General features: G+C 64.6%; 1 protein-coding gene across 1 annotated transcript; it reads left to right on the forward strand.

The window, feature by feature from the left end:
- Positions 1 to 11: 11 nt before the first annotated feature.
- Positions 12 to 8,717, forward strand: PRDX6 (peroxiredoxin 6). The gene is made up of 5 exons (XM_068164621.1): positions 12 to 170; positions 1,499 to 1,655; positions 6,368 to 6,514; positions 7,081 to 7,227; positions 8,072 to 8,717. Exons 1-5 carry the CDS (start codon positions 79 to 81, stop codon positions 8,201 to 8,203), a joined length of 675 nt encoding a protein of 224 aa, XP_068020722.1. The 5' UTR covers positions 12 to 78; the 3' UTR covers positions 8,204 to 8,717.
- The last annotated feature ends 5,277 nt before the right edge of the window (positions 8,718 to 13,994 follow it).

Consider the following 13,994-nt stretch of genomic DNA (forward strand, 5'->3'; position numbering starts at 1 on the left):
CGGAGCGGCAGCGCCGGGGCCGGCGGAGCGGGGTCGGGAGCGGGATCGGGATCGGGATCGGGATCGGGAGCCGCAGCCATGCCGGGCCTGCTGCTGGGCGACGAGGCGCCCAACTTCGAGGCGGAGACCACGCAGGGCCGCATCCGCTTCCACGAGTTCCTGGGAGACTCGTGAGTGCCGGAGCCCCGCTGCGCAGCCGGCGGTGCGCGGGGACGTGGGGCAGGAGGTGACCCTGCAGCCGCCACCGGCGGGGAGGGAGGGAGGCGCCCCCAGGGACGGCCCCCACGGGCCGGCTGCCCTCCCGCCCGAGCCCGTGTCCGTGAGGAGCTCGTCCCGCAGGAGCGCGCGGGCGGCGGGCGCGGGCGCGCGCGGCTCGGCCCCTGCCGGAGCCCCGCCGCCGGTGATCGGCGTGGGGAGGTGGGGCCGGGCCCGTCCGCGGCGCGGGCGCGTTCCAAAGCCGGGCTCGCCGGCCGAGGGCCAGGCCGGGCGGCCGTGCGCCGCGAGTTGCCGGGGGAGCCTCTCCCCCTCGTCCCCCATCCTCTCCTTCGGGCTGCAGGGCGAGAGAGCAAGCCGAGCCCGAGTCCGGGACGGGAGAGGCCTCTGGGCAGTAGAGCCCAGCAAAGGGCAACGTCAGGGTGGGCAGGGCAGCGCCCGGGGACCAGCTCGCCGCTCACCCTCCCTCGGCCAGCCCCGGGAGCCGGGCGGCGGGAGGTGGTTTCGGCCCCTCCCGAGCCCCGGGTGCAAAGCCGCAGGCCTCCAGGCGCCGTCCCACGGAGTGCACTGCTCCCTTCTGTCGCGGGCGGCGGGCTGCTGGCACAGTGCGCAGCACTCGCTGCTGGCACAGTGCGCAGCACTCGCTGCCGGCAGCGCTGGCAGGCGTGACTCGGCGCTAGAGCCGCTCCTGGCAGGGCCGGGAGCTGGGCACAGGGGCAGAAAAGAACCCTTGTACCGAGAAAAAGAGCTGCAGCCCTGCCCGGAACTGCCTGCCCCGACCGGGCCAGCTGCTGCCGCCTTATGGCAGCTCAGGGCTCAGGTTCGGTTCTACCCCACTTGTTTCAGCTGCACGCTACACAGGGCTGGTTCCCTGCTGGTGGATGAGGTGCACAGGGCAGCACACCAGCGCTGGTCTCTGCAGCAGCGTGGCTGGCAGGCTGGCATCTGCCTCCCCTCACACCTCTGGTCTTCAGGCTACTGAGTGAGCATGGGGCTCCCCAGGCCTCCTCACACGTCTGCCAAGGCCCAGGGGCTGTTTCAGCATCCCATGTGGCAGCCTGGGGGGAGGGAAGAGGCAAGGCAGAGGGCTCTTCTCAGAGCGTGGTGCATGGGACTCCTCTCACGAAGGCTTCCAGCCACAGGGAAAGAGGAGTCCCCGGGACAGGATTTCCACCTAGCAGAGAGAGGAGCTGCTCCCACACACACCCCCTGCAGTGCAGCCTGGGGAGTCTGCAGGACAGGCTGGAAGCCTCCTTGCCCTAAGCCGTTTCCTGCTCTCTTTCAGCTGGGGCATCCTCTTCTCCCACCCCCGGGACTTCACTCCCGTCTGCACCACGGAGCTGGGCCGGGCGGCCAAGCTGGCGCCCGAGTTCCGGAGGCGCAACGTGAAGATGATTGCCCTCTCCATTGACAGTGTCCAGGACCACCTCTCCTGGTGCAAGGTAGGTGCTGGGGGGGAGCGTGCCGCTGCCCTGACGAAGGCCAGAGGAAAAGCAGAGCAGAGGCTCAGCACTGTGCCTGCTGAAATGCAGAGCAGGAGCAGGGGGGTCTGCGGCGTCCCTGTGGAGCCCCTCGCGCAATCCAGGGCACTCCATGCACCCACTTCTCGAGACAAGAGTCCTGCGGGTGCCTGACAGGGGGAAAACTGCTGTGAAGGTGGTGCCAAAGGCTCAGGGGAAGGCAGTCTACCCACAGGGCCTCAAGAGGCTCTGTAATAAAGCAGAAAACAAAAGGAGGCATCAGAAGCGAGCAGGCAGCCTTCAAAGGGTGCAGATCATGTCTGGGCAGGGCAGAGAGAGAACAGAGAGAGACAGACCCAGCCTGAGGGAGCGCAAACGAACCGGAGGGCAACTGAACAGCTGGCTGGAGGGACGTGAAAGGGGCTGAGGAGCAGCTTCAAACACAGCCTCAGCCACGGGGCGCGGCCAGGGAGCCATGGTGCACTGCTGGGGAGCCACAGTGCACAGCCAGGGAGCCGTGCCGCGCTGCCGGGAGCTGTGCCGTGCTGCCGGGGAGCCACGGTGCGCTGCCAAGAGCCGTGCCGCGCTGCTGGGGAGCCACGGTGCGCTGCCAAGAGACGTGCCGCGCTGCCAAGAGCCGTGCCGTGCTGCTGGGGAGCTGTGCCGCGCTGCCAAGAGCCGTGCCGTGCTGCCGGGGAGCCACAGTGCACAGCCAGGGAGCTGTGCCGCGCTGCCAAGAGCCGTGCTGCGCTGCCAAGAGCCGTGCCGCGCTGCTGGGGAGCTGTGCCGCGCTGCCGGGGAGCCACGGTGCGCTGCCAAGAGCCGTGCCGCGCTGCCAAGAGCCGTGCCGCGCCGCCGGGGAGCCGTGGCTCCGGGCTCCCAGCTGGTGGAGCTGTGAAATGAGCGCTGCAGGTGGGGCCGCGCTGGTAACCGCCCCGAGAGCTGCCTGCCGCCGTGCCACTGCAGCTGGGGCTGGTGCCCTGTGTTTCGCAGGGGTGAGACATGCACACACTGTGTGGTGAGGAACTGCCCCTCTCGAGCACTGCCTCATGACCAGCTGGCTCTAGCAGTTACCTGGCGCTGCCCTTCGTGCCCCAGTGCCGCGTGGCTGATGTCCCAGGGAGCCTTGGGGGGCCTGGCACATCCCACTGCAGGAAATGGGATTCGTGTGCTGGCCAGAGGGGCTCAGTGCCTCCAGCCAGGCCAGCAGCCCCTCAGGTGTAACAGTGGTCAGGTGGTGCTTTGGTCAGGAGTCTCCTCTCCTGGCTGGCTAAAGCCCTTCGGGCAGCTCCGGGGGGCTGTGAGCGCCTTGGCGGTGTGGGGGGCAGGCTGCCCTGCAGGGCACAGGAGGAAGTGGTGAGCTGTGTGAGGGAGGGAAGCAGTGAGCCCTCCCGGGCTGCATGGGGCTCAGCACACTCATCTGGAGCAGGGGAGCTGTGAGCTGCCTCTGCTGCTGCAATCACTCAGCATGACCTCAGGTGGAAGCAGGAAGAGTTGCAGAACAGCCTCCTGGGTGCTGACTGGTGGGAAGTGGAGTAGCAGCCTGGTCAAAGCTTCCAGAGCAGAGGTGAAGACAGGCAGGGGGAAGCAGCCCAGGCTGTGGTGAGCTCTGTCAGGCTGGGAGAGGCTGCAGGGAGTGCTTTGGAAATGTCAGTTCAGCACCTGCCAGAAAGAAAACTCTGAAAGCCTTCCAGAGCCACAGATCCAACCAGTGAGGACAAATCCCCCCCAGACTGGAGCCTTCCCTGCAGCCTGTGTTTGGAACTGTCCTTCTCCCAGACTGCAGGGCAACAGCAGGAGGTGCAGAGGGAGAACAAAGCTGCCTGCAGGTCTGGGCAGGTCTGCTTCAGTGCAGAGCAGCTGGGGCTCTGCAGCCTGGGAATGGGAGCGTGTGTCAGGCTGCAGCACTGTGAGCAGCGTGGGGAAGCAGTGAGCACAGCGTGGTGGAGCACATCAGAGGCCAGGGATGTGATTTGTCTGCTCTTAGGCCTTGCCCATGTGTGTGACCCTTTGTCCTTGGCAAAGCCAGGAAGAACTTCAGATAATACAGAGAGCTAAAGGATTAGGAAGGCAAGTGCTAGGGCCCCTGCCACAAGTCTGAGAGCAGGGGCAGTGCCCCAGAGGTTCTTCTGCCCAGAGCTTAGAGATACCTCTGGTGGTAGAAGCTGCTTGGCTGGGCAGCAGTGGTCCTCAACAAATGCTAGGCTGGGACCTAGAAACTGCAGTGTCCCTCCCCAGAGATGAGCTCAGAAAGAAGTCCCTGCAGTGAGCAGAAGTTTGGGCATCCTCTGAGAGTGCTGCTCCTTGACATAGCTGAGCTTTCTCCTCAGCAGCAGTGAGAGGATGAGGCTGTGCTCTGGGCACAGGCTGTGAGGAAGCAAGAGGGCAGGAAGGATGTGTGAAACAGCAAAGAAACTTCTGCTGGCTGTGCTCCACACTGCAGTGGGGCCTGGAGAGGTGGGACAGGAGCACAGCAAATCATCCTCATGTCCCTGTGCTCAGCTCTGCTCTCCTAGCCCAAGGTGCCACAGCTGTTGTTGGTCATCCCCAGCCAAGGGCCAGAGGCTTGCTCCAGCACTCAGAAGAGGGCTGCAGCTCAGCCACAGACTGATCCCAGCCCATGCACTGCTGACTGCATGAGCTCCTGCAGCAGGGATGACTGGCAGTGTGCTGTGCCTCCCAGAGGAGGTTTCAGGGCTCTCTGCAGTCACTGATGGCTTCACTTGGATGAGTCAAGGTGAATAGAGCACTCCAGGGTGGGGTTTGGGAGGCTGTTCCACAGAGAGATGCCCAGCTCAGGAAATTCCATGCCTTTTAGAACAAGCTCCACAGGATTCAGCTACTGCTTCCCAGAAGCTCTCTCCACCCCCAGCCCCCACTCTGCAGGCATGGGCAGGATGTGACCTCCTTCTACAGCCTCCTGCGACTCTGTAGGGCATTCAGAAGCCTTTTGCCTGGCCTGACCTCTGCTGTGCTTTCCTTCCCTGCTGTGCTTTGGCAAGGCAGGAGAACAGAACTGCTTCCTTCCTTCCAAGGCAAGCCTGACTACAACCAGCTGAGATAAAGAGCTCCTCTCTGCAGTGCTGGCTTAGAAGGCACTGGGGGGAAAGCAAGCAAAGAGAGAGCTGGGAAGGAAACAGCTTGCCACGAGTGCACCACTTGACCTGCTTGCAGCATCCTGAGCGGGGTTGCAGCCCTGCTCATCACTACCATCAGCCTAGGAGGGCTGAGGAGAGGGCCTGCTGCTCCCACTGGCATGCTCTGAGCAGCAGTGGGCAGTGCCTAGGGGCAGCCCTTCCAACCCTGCCCTCCCTGAGCAGGTCCCAACCTTTCCTGCCATGGTCAAAGCCCAGGGAGAGCCTTGGCATGATCAGCTCAGCTGGTACCAGCACAGAGGTGTGTGGCAGCCTTGCCCCAGGGCTGGAGCTCTGCCCTCTGTAGCACAAAGGGGATGGAAGGAGCAGTCAGCGACCTTGGATGAAACTTACTTCAGTGCTGGCAGCTGCTCCACTTCTGCTGCCTTGAGCAGGCTCCTCCAGCCCTGCTGTGCCTGGCTGTGACCTGGATGGGTGGAATCACAAGCTGCAAAGATGACTTAAAGTGCTTTGGCCAGGCCCAGGCTAGATTGAGAGAGACTCAACATACAGGTTCCCTCTTCTCCTACTGGGACAGGGCTGAAAGAGAAACAGCTCTGTCCTCAGGGAAAGGTGGCCAAGTGCCCTCGTGCCACTCCTCCACACCCCCTGCCAGACAAAGCAACAGGACCAGAGGCAGAGGCTGTCAGCACAGCCAGCCTAGCAGCCTCCAAGAACATGGCAGAGCCCAGCCTGGTTTGTCATCAGGGTTCTGGAAGCAGAGAAGCTTCTGGAAGGCCAGGAGGCCCTGGGCCATGTTGTCCCAGCCTGGGACTGTGGGGTCAAGCAAGTCACAAGCTCCAGCAGGGCAGCAGGAAAGCTGCCTCACAGAAGGGGGCCTGGGGATGCTGGGTGACAGCCAGGTGAACATGAGCCAGCAGTGTGCCCAGCTGGCCAGGAAGGCAAACAGCATCCTGGCCTGCAGCAGGAACAGTGTGGGCAGCAGGGAAGTGGTCACACCCCTGTGCTTGGCACTGGTGAGGCTGCACCTTGAACACCAGGCTCAGTTTTGGGGCCCTCACCAGAGGAGAGAGATTGGGGGTGCTGGGAAGTGTCCAAGGAAGAGCAGCAAAGCTTCTGAAGGGTCTGGGAAGCAAGTCAGGAGGAGCAGCTGAGGGAACTGGGATTGCCTAGGCTGGAGGAGAGGAGGCTGGGGGAGACCACAACGACCTGAAAGGAGGTTGGAGTGCTGTGGGGATTGGTCTCCTCCCCAGCAGCAAGCGATGAAAGGAGAGGAAATGGCTTGGAGCTGTGCCAGGGAGGTTTAGACTGGTGCTGGGAAGAGCTTACTCACTGAGAGGGTGGTGGTCAGGCCCTGCAACAGGCTGCCCAGGAGCCTGCTGGAGTGCCAGAGGTGCCTGAGCAATGCAGAGCTGGCACTTCAGGACAGGCTTCAAGGGCCCTGGTGGTGTTAGGCCAGCAGCTGGGCTACAGCCCCAGCCCGAGGCTCCTGCTGGGGGGCTCCTGCTGGGGGGCTCCTGCAGGGCCCCCTGCGGGCCTGGCCTCTGCCTGCCCTGCTGCCCACAGCAGGGAGCAGCAGCTCTGCTCTTGTGCCCGCAGGACATCAACGCCTACAACGGGGAGGAGCCGCGGGAGGCACTGCCCTTCCCCATCATCGCCGACGCCAGGCGGGAGCTGGCCGTGCAGCTGGGCATGCTGGACCCCGAGGAGAGGGACAAGGATGGCATACCCCTGACTGCCCGTGTGGTGAGTGCCTGGCACTGCTGCAGCCAGCCTGTGCCCCTGCTGCAGCCAGCCTGTGCCCCTGCCTGCCCGTGTGGTGAGTGCCTGGCACTGCTGCAGCCAGCCTGTGCCCCTGCCTGCCCGTGTGGTGAGTGCCTGGCACTGCTGCAGCCAGCCTGAAAGCCATGGGGGGTGGGACTCTGAAGCCTAGCTGTGCCTGGCCTCAGAGGGGTTCATCTGCTGGGCTTTCCCCCTCCCCTCCCATGCTTGCAGTGTGCCTGTGGCTCACAGATGTTAGGGGTTGGAAGGGGCCTCCAAAGGTCATCGAGTCCAAGCCCCCTGCCAGAGCAGGGTCTAGGGGAGGAAGCATTTCAGGCAGCAAAGCAGAGTAGCCTGGGGAGCAGGAGCTCTCAGGGCAAACACCCTCCCTGCCCTGGGCACCACCCCTTGCCCTAGGAGGTGCCCTGGCCCCAGCCCCTGCAGCCCAGCAGCCACCTCCAGGAGAGGCAGGAGCGGGGGGCCGGGCAGGCCCAGCAGGGCAGCTGGACAAACCTCCTCTGGCCAGCCCTGACCCTGCCTGCCCGTGTCAGGTGTTTGTGTTCGGCCCGGACAAGAAGCTGAAGCTCTCCATCCTCTACCCAGCCACCACCGGCAGGAACTTCGACGAGATCCTGCGGGTGGTGGACTCCCTGCAGCTCACGGCCTACAAGAAGGTTGCCACCCCTGTGGACTGGAAGGTGAGGAGGGGAGCACGGCTGGCCACAGGCATTCAGACACTGGCCTGCCTAGAAGGGGACACCCAGGGGGTGGGGAGAGCTGCTGAAGGCCTGGGACAGAGTTGGATCCCAGCCGCAGGAGCCTCCCCTCCCCAGCCTCGGGGCCAGCCAGCACTGGGCTGGGCTCCTCTGGCTGTCAGCACTGGAGTGCTGGGCCAAGGCAGCTGCCCTCAGTGCCCACGGGGAAGGGCACTGCCAGCTGTCAGTGTGCCAAAGCCCACTCAGTCAGGGAGGTGGCAAGCCTGGAGCACCCCTTCCTGGGCCATCTCAATGCTCTCCTGCCTTTGAGCCCATATGGACACAGCTCCACTGTGCCCAGCAGCTGCACAGATGAGTCCTGTCCTCAGGGCAGGATACCAACTGAAGTGGCTTAGTTGTGGCCATTATTTACAACCCTCAAACTGCTTGGGCAGCCAAGAGCCAGCAGCTCAGTCTGTGTTCCTGCAGCCCAGAGGAGCTGCTCAGCTCATGGGCCTGCTGCTGCTGGCTTTGGCAGCTGCTACTGGGGGAGCCTGCCTGTCTGGAGCCAGGGGATGCCCTCCTGCTGCTGCAGCAGCGGGCAAGCAGCTGCAGCCAAGCTGTGCTCCCTGCCCACATCCCCCTCCTGCTACTCCCTGTTCCCCTGGGAGAGCTGTGGGATGCTGCTGGCAGGGCTGGCAGACAGCGTGGCCCTTGGGACGTCACCCACAGCGCCCGGCGCAGCTCCCACTCGGGGCAGAGCTGCAGGGAACGCGCGCAGGGCCGAGCGCCCCCCCGCGGCCTGCCGGCTGCTCTGCCGCCCTCACCCTTCCTCTTTGCTCCCCAGCCCGGTGACAGCGTCATGGTGGTGCCCACCTTGCCTGACGAGGAGGCCAAGCAGCTCTTCCCCAAGGGAGTCTTCACCAAGGACCTGCCCTCAGGCAAGAAGTACCTGCGCTACACCCCGCAGCCCGAGTGAGCAGCCCGGCCCCGGGCAGCCCCTGCCCCGGGCAGCCCTGCCCCTGGCACCGCACGAGCACAGCCTCCTGCCTCACACAGTGCTACACCAGCGCCCCCCACCCCTTTTGGCTCCCCCAGACTAAAGCCCTGGGTGTCCTCTTACCTTGCACAGCCCCACGGGGGAGAGGTTAGGCCGGGGGGGCTCCAGGGCTCACACTATGGAGTCTCTCCTGCTTGGCACCGGCTGAGCTCTTCCAGGAGGTGTGGTGAGAAGCGGTGCCAGCAGCCAGGCCCAGGAGGGGTGTCCTGCTGGGCTCACACCTCCTGGTAGGGAGCTGCAGGGGCTCCGAGCTGCTGCCTGCCTGCTGGAGCAGCCCTCACTAACCTGTTAACGCCTCTGGCCCCGTGCGTGGGGAAGGAGCCGCAGAGCCAGGCCTCACTTGTGCTGCTTTCATCTTGTGCTGGAAGGGAACTGTCTGCAGGTTTGATGGAAGAGGGAATAGGTGAAATAAACTGATTCAGAACTATCTGCATCATCCCTCCCCGCCTCTGCTGCTGTCCATGGCACCCTGCACCATCCACTTCATCCCTGTGCCCATCAGCTGGGATGTGTGCCCGTGCTCCTGGGGTGGCAGCTGCACAGGCTGCCCTCCTCCCTCCTCTGTGCATAAGGCACTTTGCAATGCAGACTGTCCCAGGGCCCAGTGTCAGACAAGGCAGCAGAGCCCAGAGCAGTTGTGCTGCCCCTGCTGTGCAGCAGAGCCTGGGTGAGGGCAAGGAGGAAATACCTGCTCTGGGAAGATGCCCCGGCCTGGCCTGCTGCTGGCTGCAGCCTGGGGGCCCTGTGCTGCTTCCCAGGGCATGAGCAGGCATCACAGACTCCATGGGGACTCCTCCCTGCTCTCCTGCAGCTACACCTTGGGGATGTTTTAATAAAACCCTGGGGAAGAAGCTTGCTCCCCAGATGGCTCAGAGGCTGCCTGCCAGCAGCCCTGGGTGCCCAGCAGAGTCAGCAGCGCTCAGAGGGGGCAGCTGGCTCGGGGCAGACACCCACAGCAGGCAGGGCTGCTGGCTAGGGTCAGCAAAGCACTGAATGGCAGTGGGCAACCCTCCAGCACCCCCACCCAGCTGGGATGTGGCTCATCACTCCTCAGCATGCAGAGCCACTGGCTTCCCCTAGCAGCCACTGCTGTCCCTCAGCCTGCCCTGCAGGGCTCAGCCTTCCCCCACCACGGCTGTTGCAGACCTCCCTCCCTCCCTCGCTGCCAGCAGCAGGTGTCTGCATCAGTGCTTAGCTGCCTGCAGGAGCTGTGCAGTGAATGCTGGCAGCTTTCCCCAGGCCCCTTGGGAATCCACCTTCATCACAACCCCCTGCACTCTCCCCAGCTACTGTTCATGCTGTAAGAAGGAAAGCTCTGGTCTCTGGGTCGCCGTTCGCTGCCACTCCTTCATTCTGCAAGGAGTGGGAGCAGAGTCTGCAATCTCAAAGGGAAAAGATCTCTTCTGTGTAGCTATTCAGCCTTGCCAAGCTTGGCAGCTTCCTGGGCTCCTTGCTGTTCCACCAGCACACAGCCCTGGCCTTGGGGTGCTTTCCCAAGGGAGAGAGGTCTGCCTCCCACCCAAAGCTCTCCCACCAGCAGTTTGCTAGAAGCTTGAGGGGACAGCCTCACAGCGAGCTTTGTGCCAAGGGGGAAGGCACAGGGTGAGCACAACCCCTCTGCAACGCCAGAGGAGCCACCTGTAGGTCAGGAGTGGGGGACAAGCTCAGCACCAGAGCCAGAGGTTTAAAGCTGGCAGGGGCAGCCACTGGCCCCACCTCCAAGCCAGGCAGAGGCTGAGAGCCAAAGCCCCCAGCTTGCTGGCTGCTCCTCGGCACCAGCGTGGCCCCAGGGGTGCAGGCAGCCAGATGGACTCAGGCAAACACAGGGTTTGGTTCCAGTACAGCTGGAGTGGTTGTCTTTTAATCCCAGAGAAGTGAAATGCAACATCTGTTGGAGTTGGTAGTAACATCCAGAGACACAAGCCCAAGCCCCCTGCCCTCTCAGTCAGTTGTGTTTAAGGCACTCTGCAGCAGCAGCTCTCCTCTGCTCCTGGTTTTCCCCACAGGGCAGCAGAATGCCTGCTTTGGCCTCTTCCCACAGTGACTCCTGCACACCTGGCTCCTCTCACCAGCCCCAACTGGCAGCAGCAAATCCAGCAGGAGCCCCACAGAGAAACCCCAGGAGGCTGGGTCAGTAAATAGAGATGGGCACAGAGGGAGCAGAGTGCCAGAGGAGGGGGCACAGGGCCCTGAGCCTCTGTGGGAAGGGGCCAGGCACCGGTGGGATTCCCCTTCCTTCCTCCCCCATCCCTGCTCCATAAGGCCATGGGAGTGCAGGGGCCTGCAAGCATCCCATGCCAGCAGTGCTCCTGAATGAGTGGCAGTGCCCCACAAAGCAGGGGGCTGGGCAGGGGGGGACCCAGCTGCCCCCAGCACACAGCAGAAACAAACCCCCCAGATTCCAGCCATCAATAAATACCAATCAATCAATCAATAAATAAATAAATAAATAGGTGAGCCAAGGACAGGGAAAGGGGGCCCCCGGGGGGGGAAAGGGGGCCCCGGGGGGGAAAGGGGGCCCCCGGGGGGGGAAAGGGGGCCCCCGGGGGGGGGAAAGGGGGCCCCGGGGGGGGAAAGGGGGCCCCGGGGGGGGGAAAGGGGGCCCCGGGGGGGAAAGGGGGCCCCCGGGGGGGGAAAGGGGGCCCCGGGGGGGGAAAGGGGGCCCCCGGGGGGGGGAAAGGGGGCCCCGGGGGGGAAAGGGGGCCCCGGGGGGGGAAAGGGGGCCCCGGCAGCCTGCATCTGGGCACAGCCTGCCCCCCCGGCTCACAGGGTGCCAGTGCAAAGGGGGGCACACGGAAGGCCTTCCCGAGGGGCAGCTGAGCCCCAGGTGCTTGTCCCTGGCACAGGCTCTGCGGCTGGGGCTGCTGCTCAGGCCGGGAGGACGCCAGCTGACCCTGGAGCCACCAGCAGGAGCTCTCAGCTGCCTCCTGCCACCCTCCCTCTCTCCTCGCCCCGCGCTGGGCTCTGCTGAGCTGGGGCAGGCACTCCCCCAGCAGCTGCACCCAGCTGTGAGCTTGCACCCTTGGAGAGCGTGCAGAACGCCTGCAGGGTTTGGCAAGCACTGCCTGCAAGCTGCTGCTGCCTCACAGCCAGCCTCTGCCTTGGCTTTTCCTGCGGGCAGCTGCCCCCGGGAGCCCTCGCAGCGACGAGCTCAGTGCAGCCAATCCAGCGGCCAGGGACACCCAGCAGGAGCCCGAAGGGGCGAGCACAGGCACGGCCCCAGGGCTCAGCCAGAGCCTGCCTGCAGGCTGGAGCTGCCCTGGGAGCTCAGGCACACGGCTGAGGCCGGGCACCAAGCCCAGCGCCGGCACTGGGTGGCGCCAAGCAGCTCCGTGGGGATGTTGCAGGCACTCGAGGGACGGAAAGAGAGAGCACTGCTGTCCCTGTGTCACGGCAGGTGATGTGCACAGGCTCTGGCTGGCCAGCAGCTCCCGAAGATGGCAACAAATCCAACAGCTCTCCTGCACCAACAGCCCCTCTCCCGGCCAGCTGGCACCACGGTGGTGCCACGACAGCTCCCAGGGCTGGTGGCCAGCACACAGCCCCCAGGCTGCAGGTTCTAGGGAGCTGGCTCACAGCCTCTCTGGACACAGCTGCCAGCAGGGAGCCCATCGTGGGGCTACCACCTGCTGGGGAACCCCTTCCTCTGGCTTCTTAGGCCTGCTGCTGCCCCCCTGGGTCAAGAGTACACATCTGCCTCCTTTCAAACCGACCTGTGCTCCCCCCCTCCCCCTCCTCCCCAGAGCATTAAGGAAAATGGTACTTGAAGTGTCTAGCCCCTCCCCACACATGCTCTTGGAGAGATGAAACAGCCAAAGCTGCCACCAGCCACATACCAGGACACAGCCACGGGCAGAGTCTCACAAGAACAGGACATACTCCCACACCAGCAAGCTCCCTGCAGAAGCTTTGCTCCAGAAGCAAACCAAAGCTGAGAGGCCTCTCTCCCTCCAAGCCCTCCCCAGCAGCAGGCTCTTGTGCCTCTCTCCCTCCAAGCCCTCCCCAGCAGCAGGCTCTTGTGCCTCTCTCCCTCCAAACCCTCCCCAGCAGCAGGCTCTTGTGCCTCTCTCCCTCCAAGCCCTCCCCAGCAGCAGGCTCTTGTGCCTCTCTCCCTCCAAGCCCTCCCCAGCAGCAGGCTGTAGCCCTCAGCAGCACCCAGCTGCAGGCTCGGGGAGCAGCAGGCTGGCAGCCTGCGGCGAGGCCGGGCAGGAGGAGCAGGGCTGCCAGCCCTGGCACAGGGAGGTGTGCATCCAGGTGTCAAAGTACAGAGCTCCAGAGGGAAAATGCAGAACCCACCCAGCAGCAAACTACTGAGCTTTCACAGGGACCTGACAGGGATTTTTGGTCTGAGGTGTCTGGGGAGCCCCTTCACCAGCAGGGGCCCTGGAAAAGCATAAGCCATGGCTGAAGCACTGCAGGGGTGATGCCAAGGGCATGTGCCAGCATGGGGGGGACCTGCCAGCACACGGGGGGAGTCCCAGTGGCCAGGCTGAGGCAGCAATGCCAGTCCTGCAGGAGAGGCTTTGCACGGAAGCGATGAAGGTGGGAACCCTCCCCAGGCTCTCCTGGCAGCAGGACAGCAGCTGTGAGCCTCCCAGCAGAAAGCACCTACCCCCAGGGCACCTGCCGTGGTGAGAGGGCAGGGCCAGAGCCACAGTTCCCACAGGCCTCCTGCTGGGGTGGTGGACAGAGCAGAGGAAGCAGCAAAAGCCACAGCCACCCGCCCAGGAGTGCCCTGGCTTACACCTCTGATGCATCCTGAGGGGAGATCTGGGAGCTGCGGGTCACCACCCCCAGCCCCACAGCCCAGAAGATGCCAGAGGTTCAGGCAGTGAGGCACAAGAAAGGCAGAGTCCATTCCCCCCAAGCACCTGCAGCAGGCAGCTCACCTCCCCCTTCCCCTGCAAACCCAGCCCTGCCCCATGCAGCCTTTGCTCACATCCCTGCCTCTGACCCACAGGGAGGGGACCTCAATCCCTGCAAAGCCTGAGGAGTGACCACCGAGCCTGCTGTCCCCCCCGCAGCGTCCCTGCCAGCAGCCGCCCTGCTCCGCGGGGGGCCGAGCAGAAGGGTCTCCACATCAGCCAGCCCTGGAGTGCAAAAGGAGCAGGCAGCCAACTTCTCGCGAGGGCCTCGGGTCTGCAGGGGGGGCAGGAGAGTCCGAGGGCATCCCCAGGCCGTCTGGGTACCCCACAGGCGCTCAAGCAAGCCCCGGTAAACGCCGCCGCTCCCAGCTTCTCCTTCTGCTTCCCCGAGGGAAGAGCCGGCGGGACTCGGGGCGCAGGGGCGGCAGAGGAGAGAGAGTGCACCTTAAAGCAAAGGACATCTAAGCTGCCCTTAGGTCTCACTCCAAGACGGACAGAGCTACGGCATCTCCTACACTCACGACGACTCCAAACACAGCCAGACGCATGCAAAACGCCAGGGGGCCAGCCAGCGCCACCGCACTGCCGGCCCCCGCCCCGCCCCGCCGGCAGGGCGAGGGATCCATCACCCAGCCCCACCGCACGGCACGGACAGCGCAGGGGCAGCCGGCCCCCGAGGGCAGGGCGAGGGATCCATCACCCAGCCCCACCGCACGGCACGGACAGCGCAGGGGCAGCCGGCCCCCGAGGGCAGGGCGAGGGATCCATCACCCAGCCCCACCGCACGGCACGGGCAGCGCAGGGGCAGCCGGCCCCCGAGGGCAGGGCCCTGCGGCAGCCCTCTG

This window comes from Melanerpes formicivorus, unplaced genomic scaffold, assembly GCF_026170545.1.
Source record: "Melanerpes formicivorus ecotype bairdi unplaced genomic scaffold, bMelFor1.0.p_v2 SCAF_81, whole genome shotgun sequence".
Lineage (NCBI taxonomy): Eukaryota > Metazoa > Chordata > Aves > Piciformes > Picidae > Melanerpes > Melanerpes formicivorus.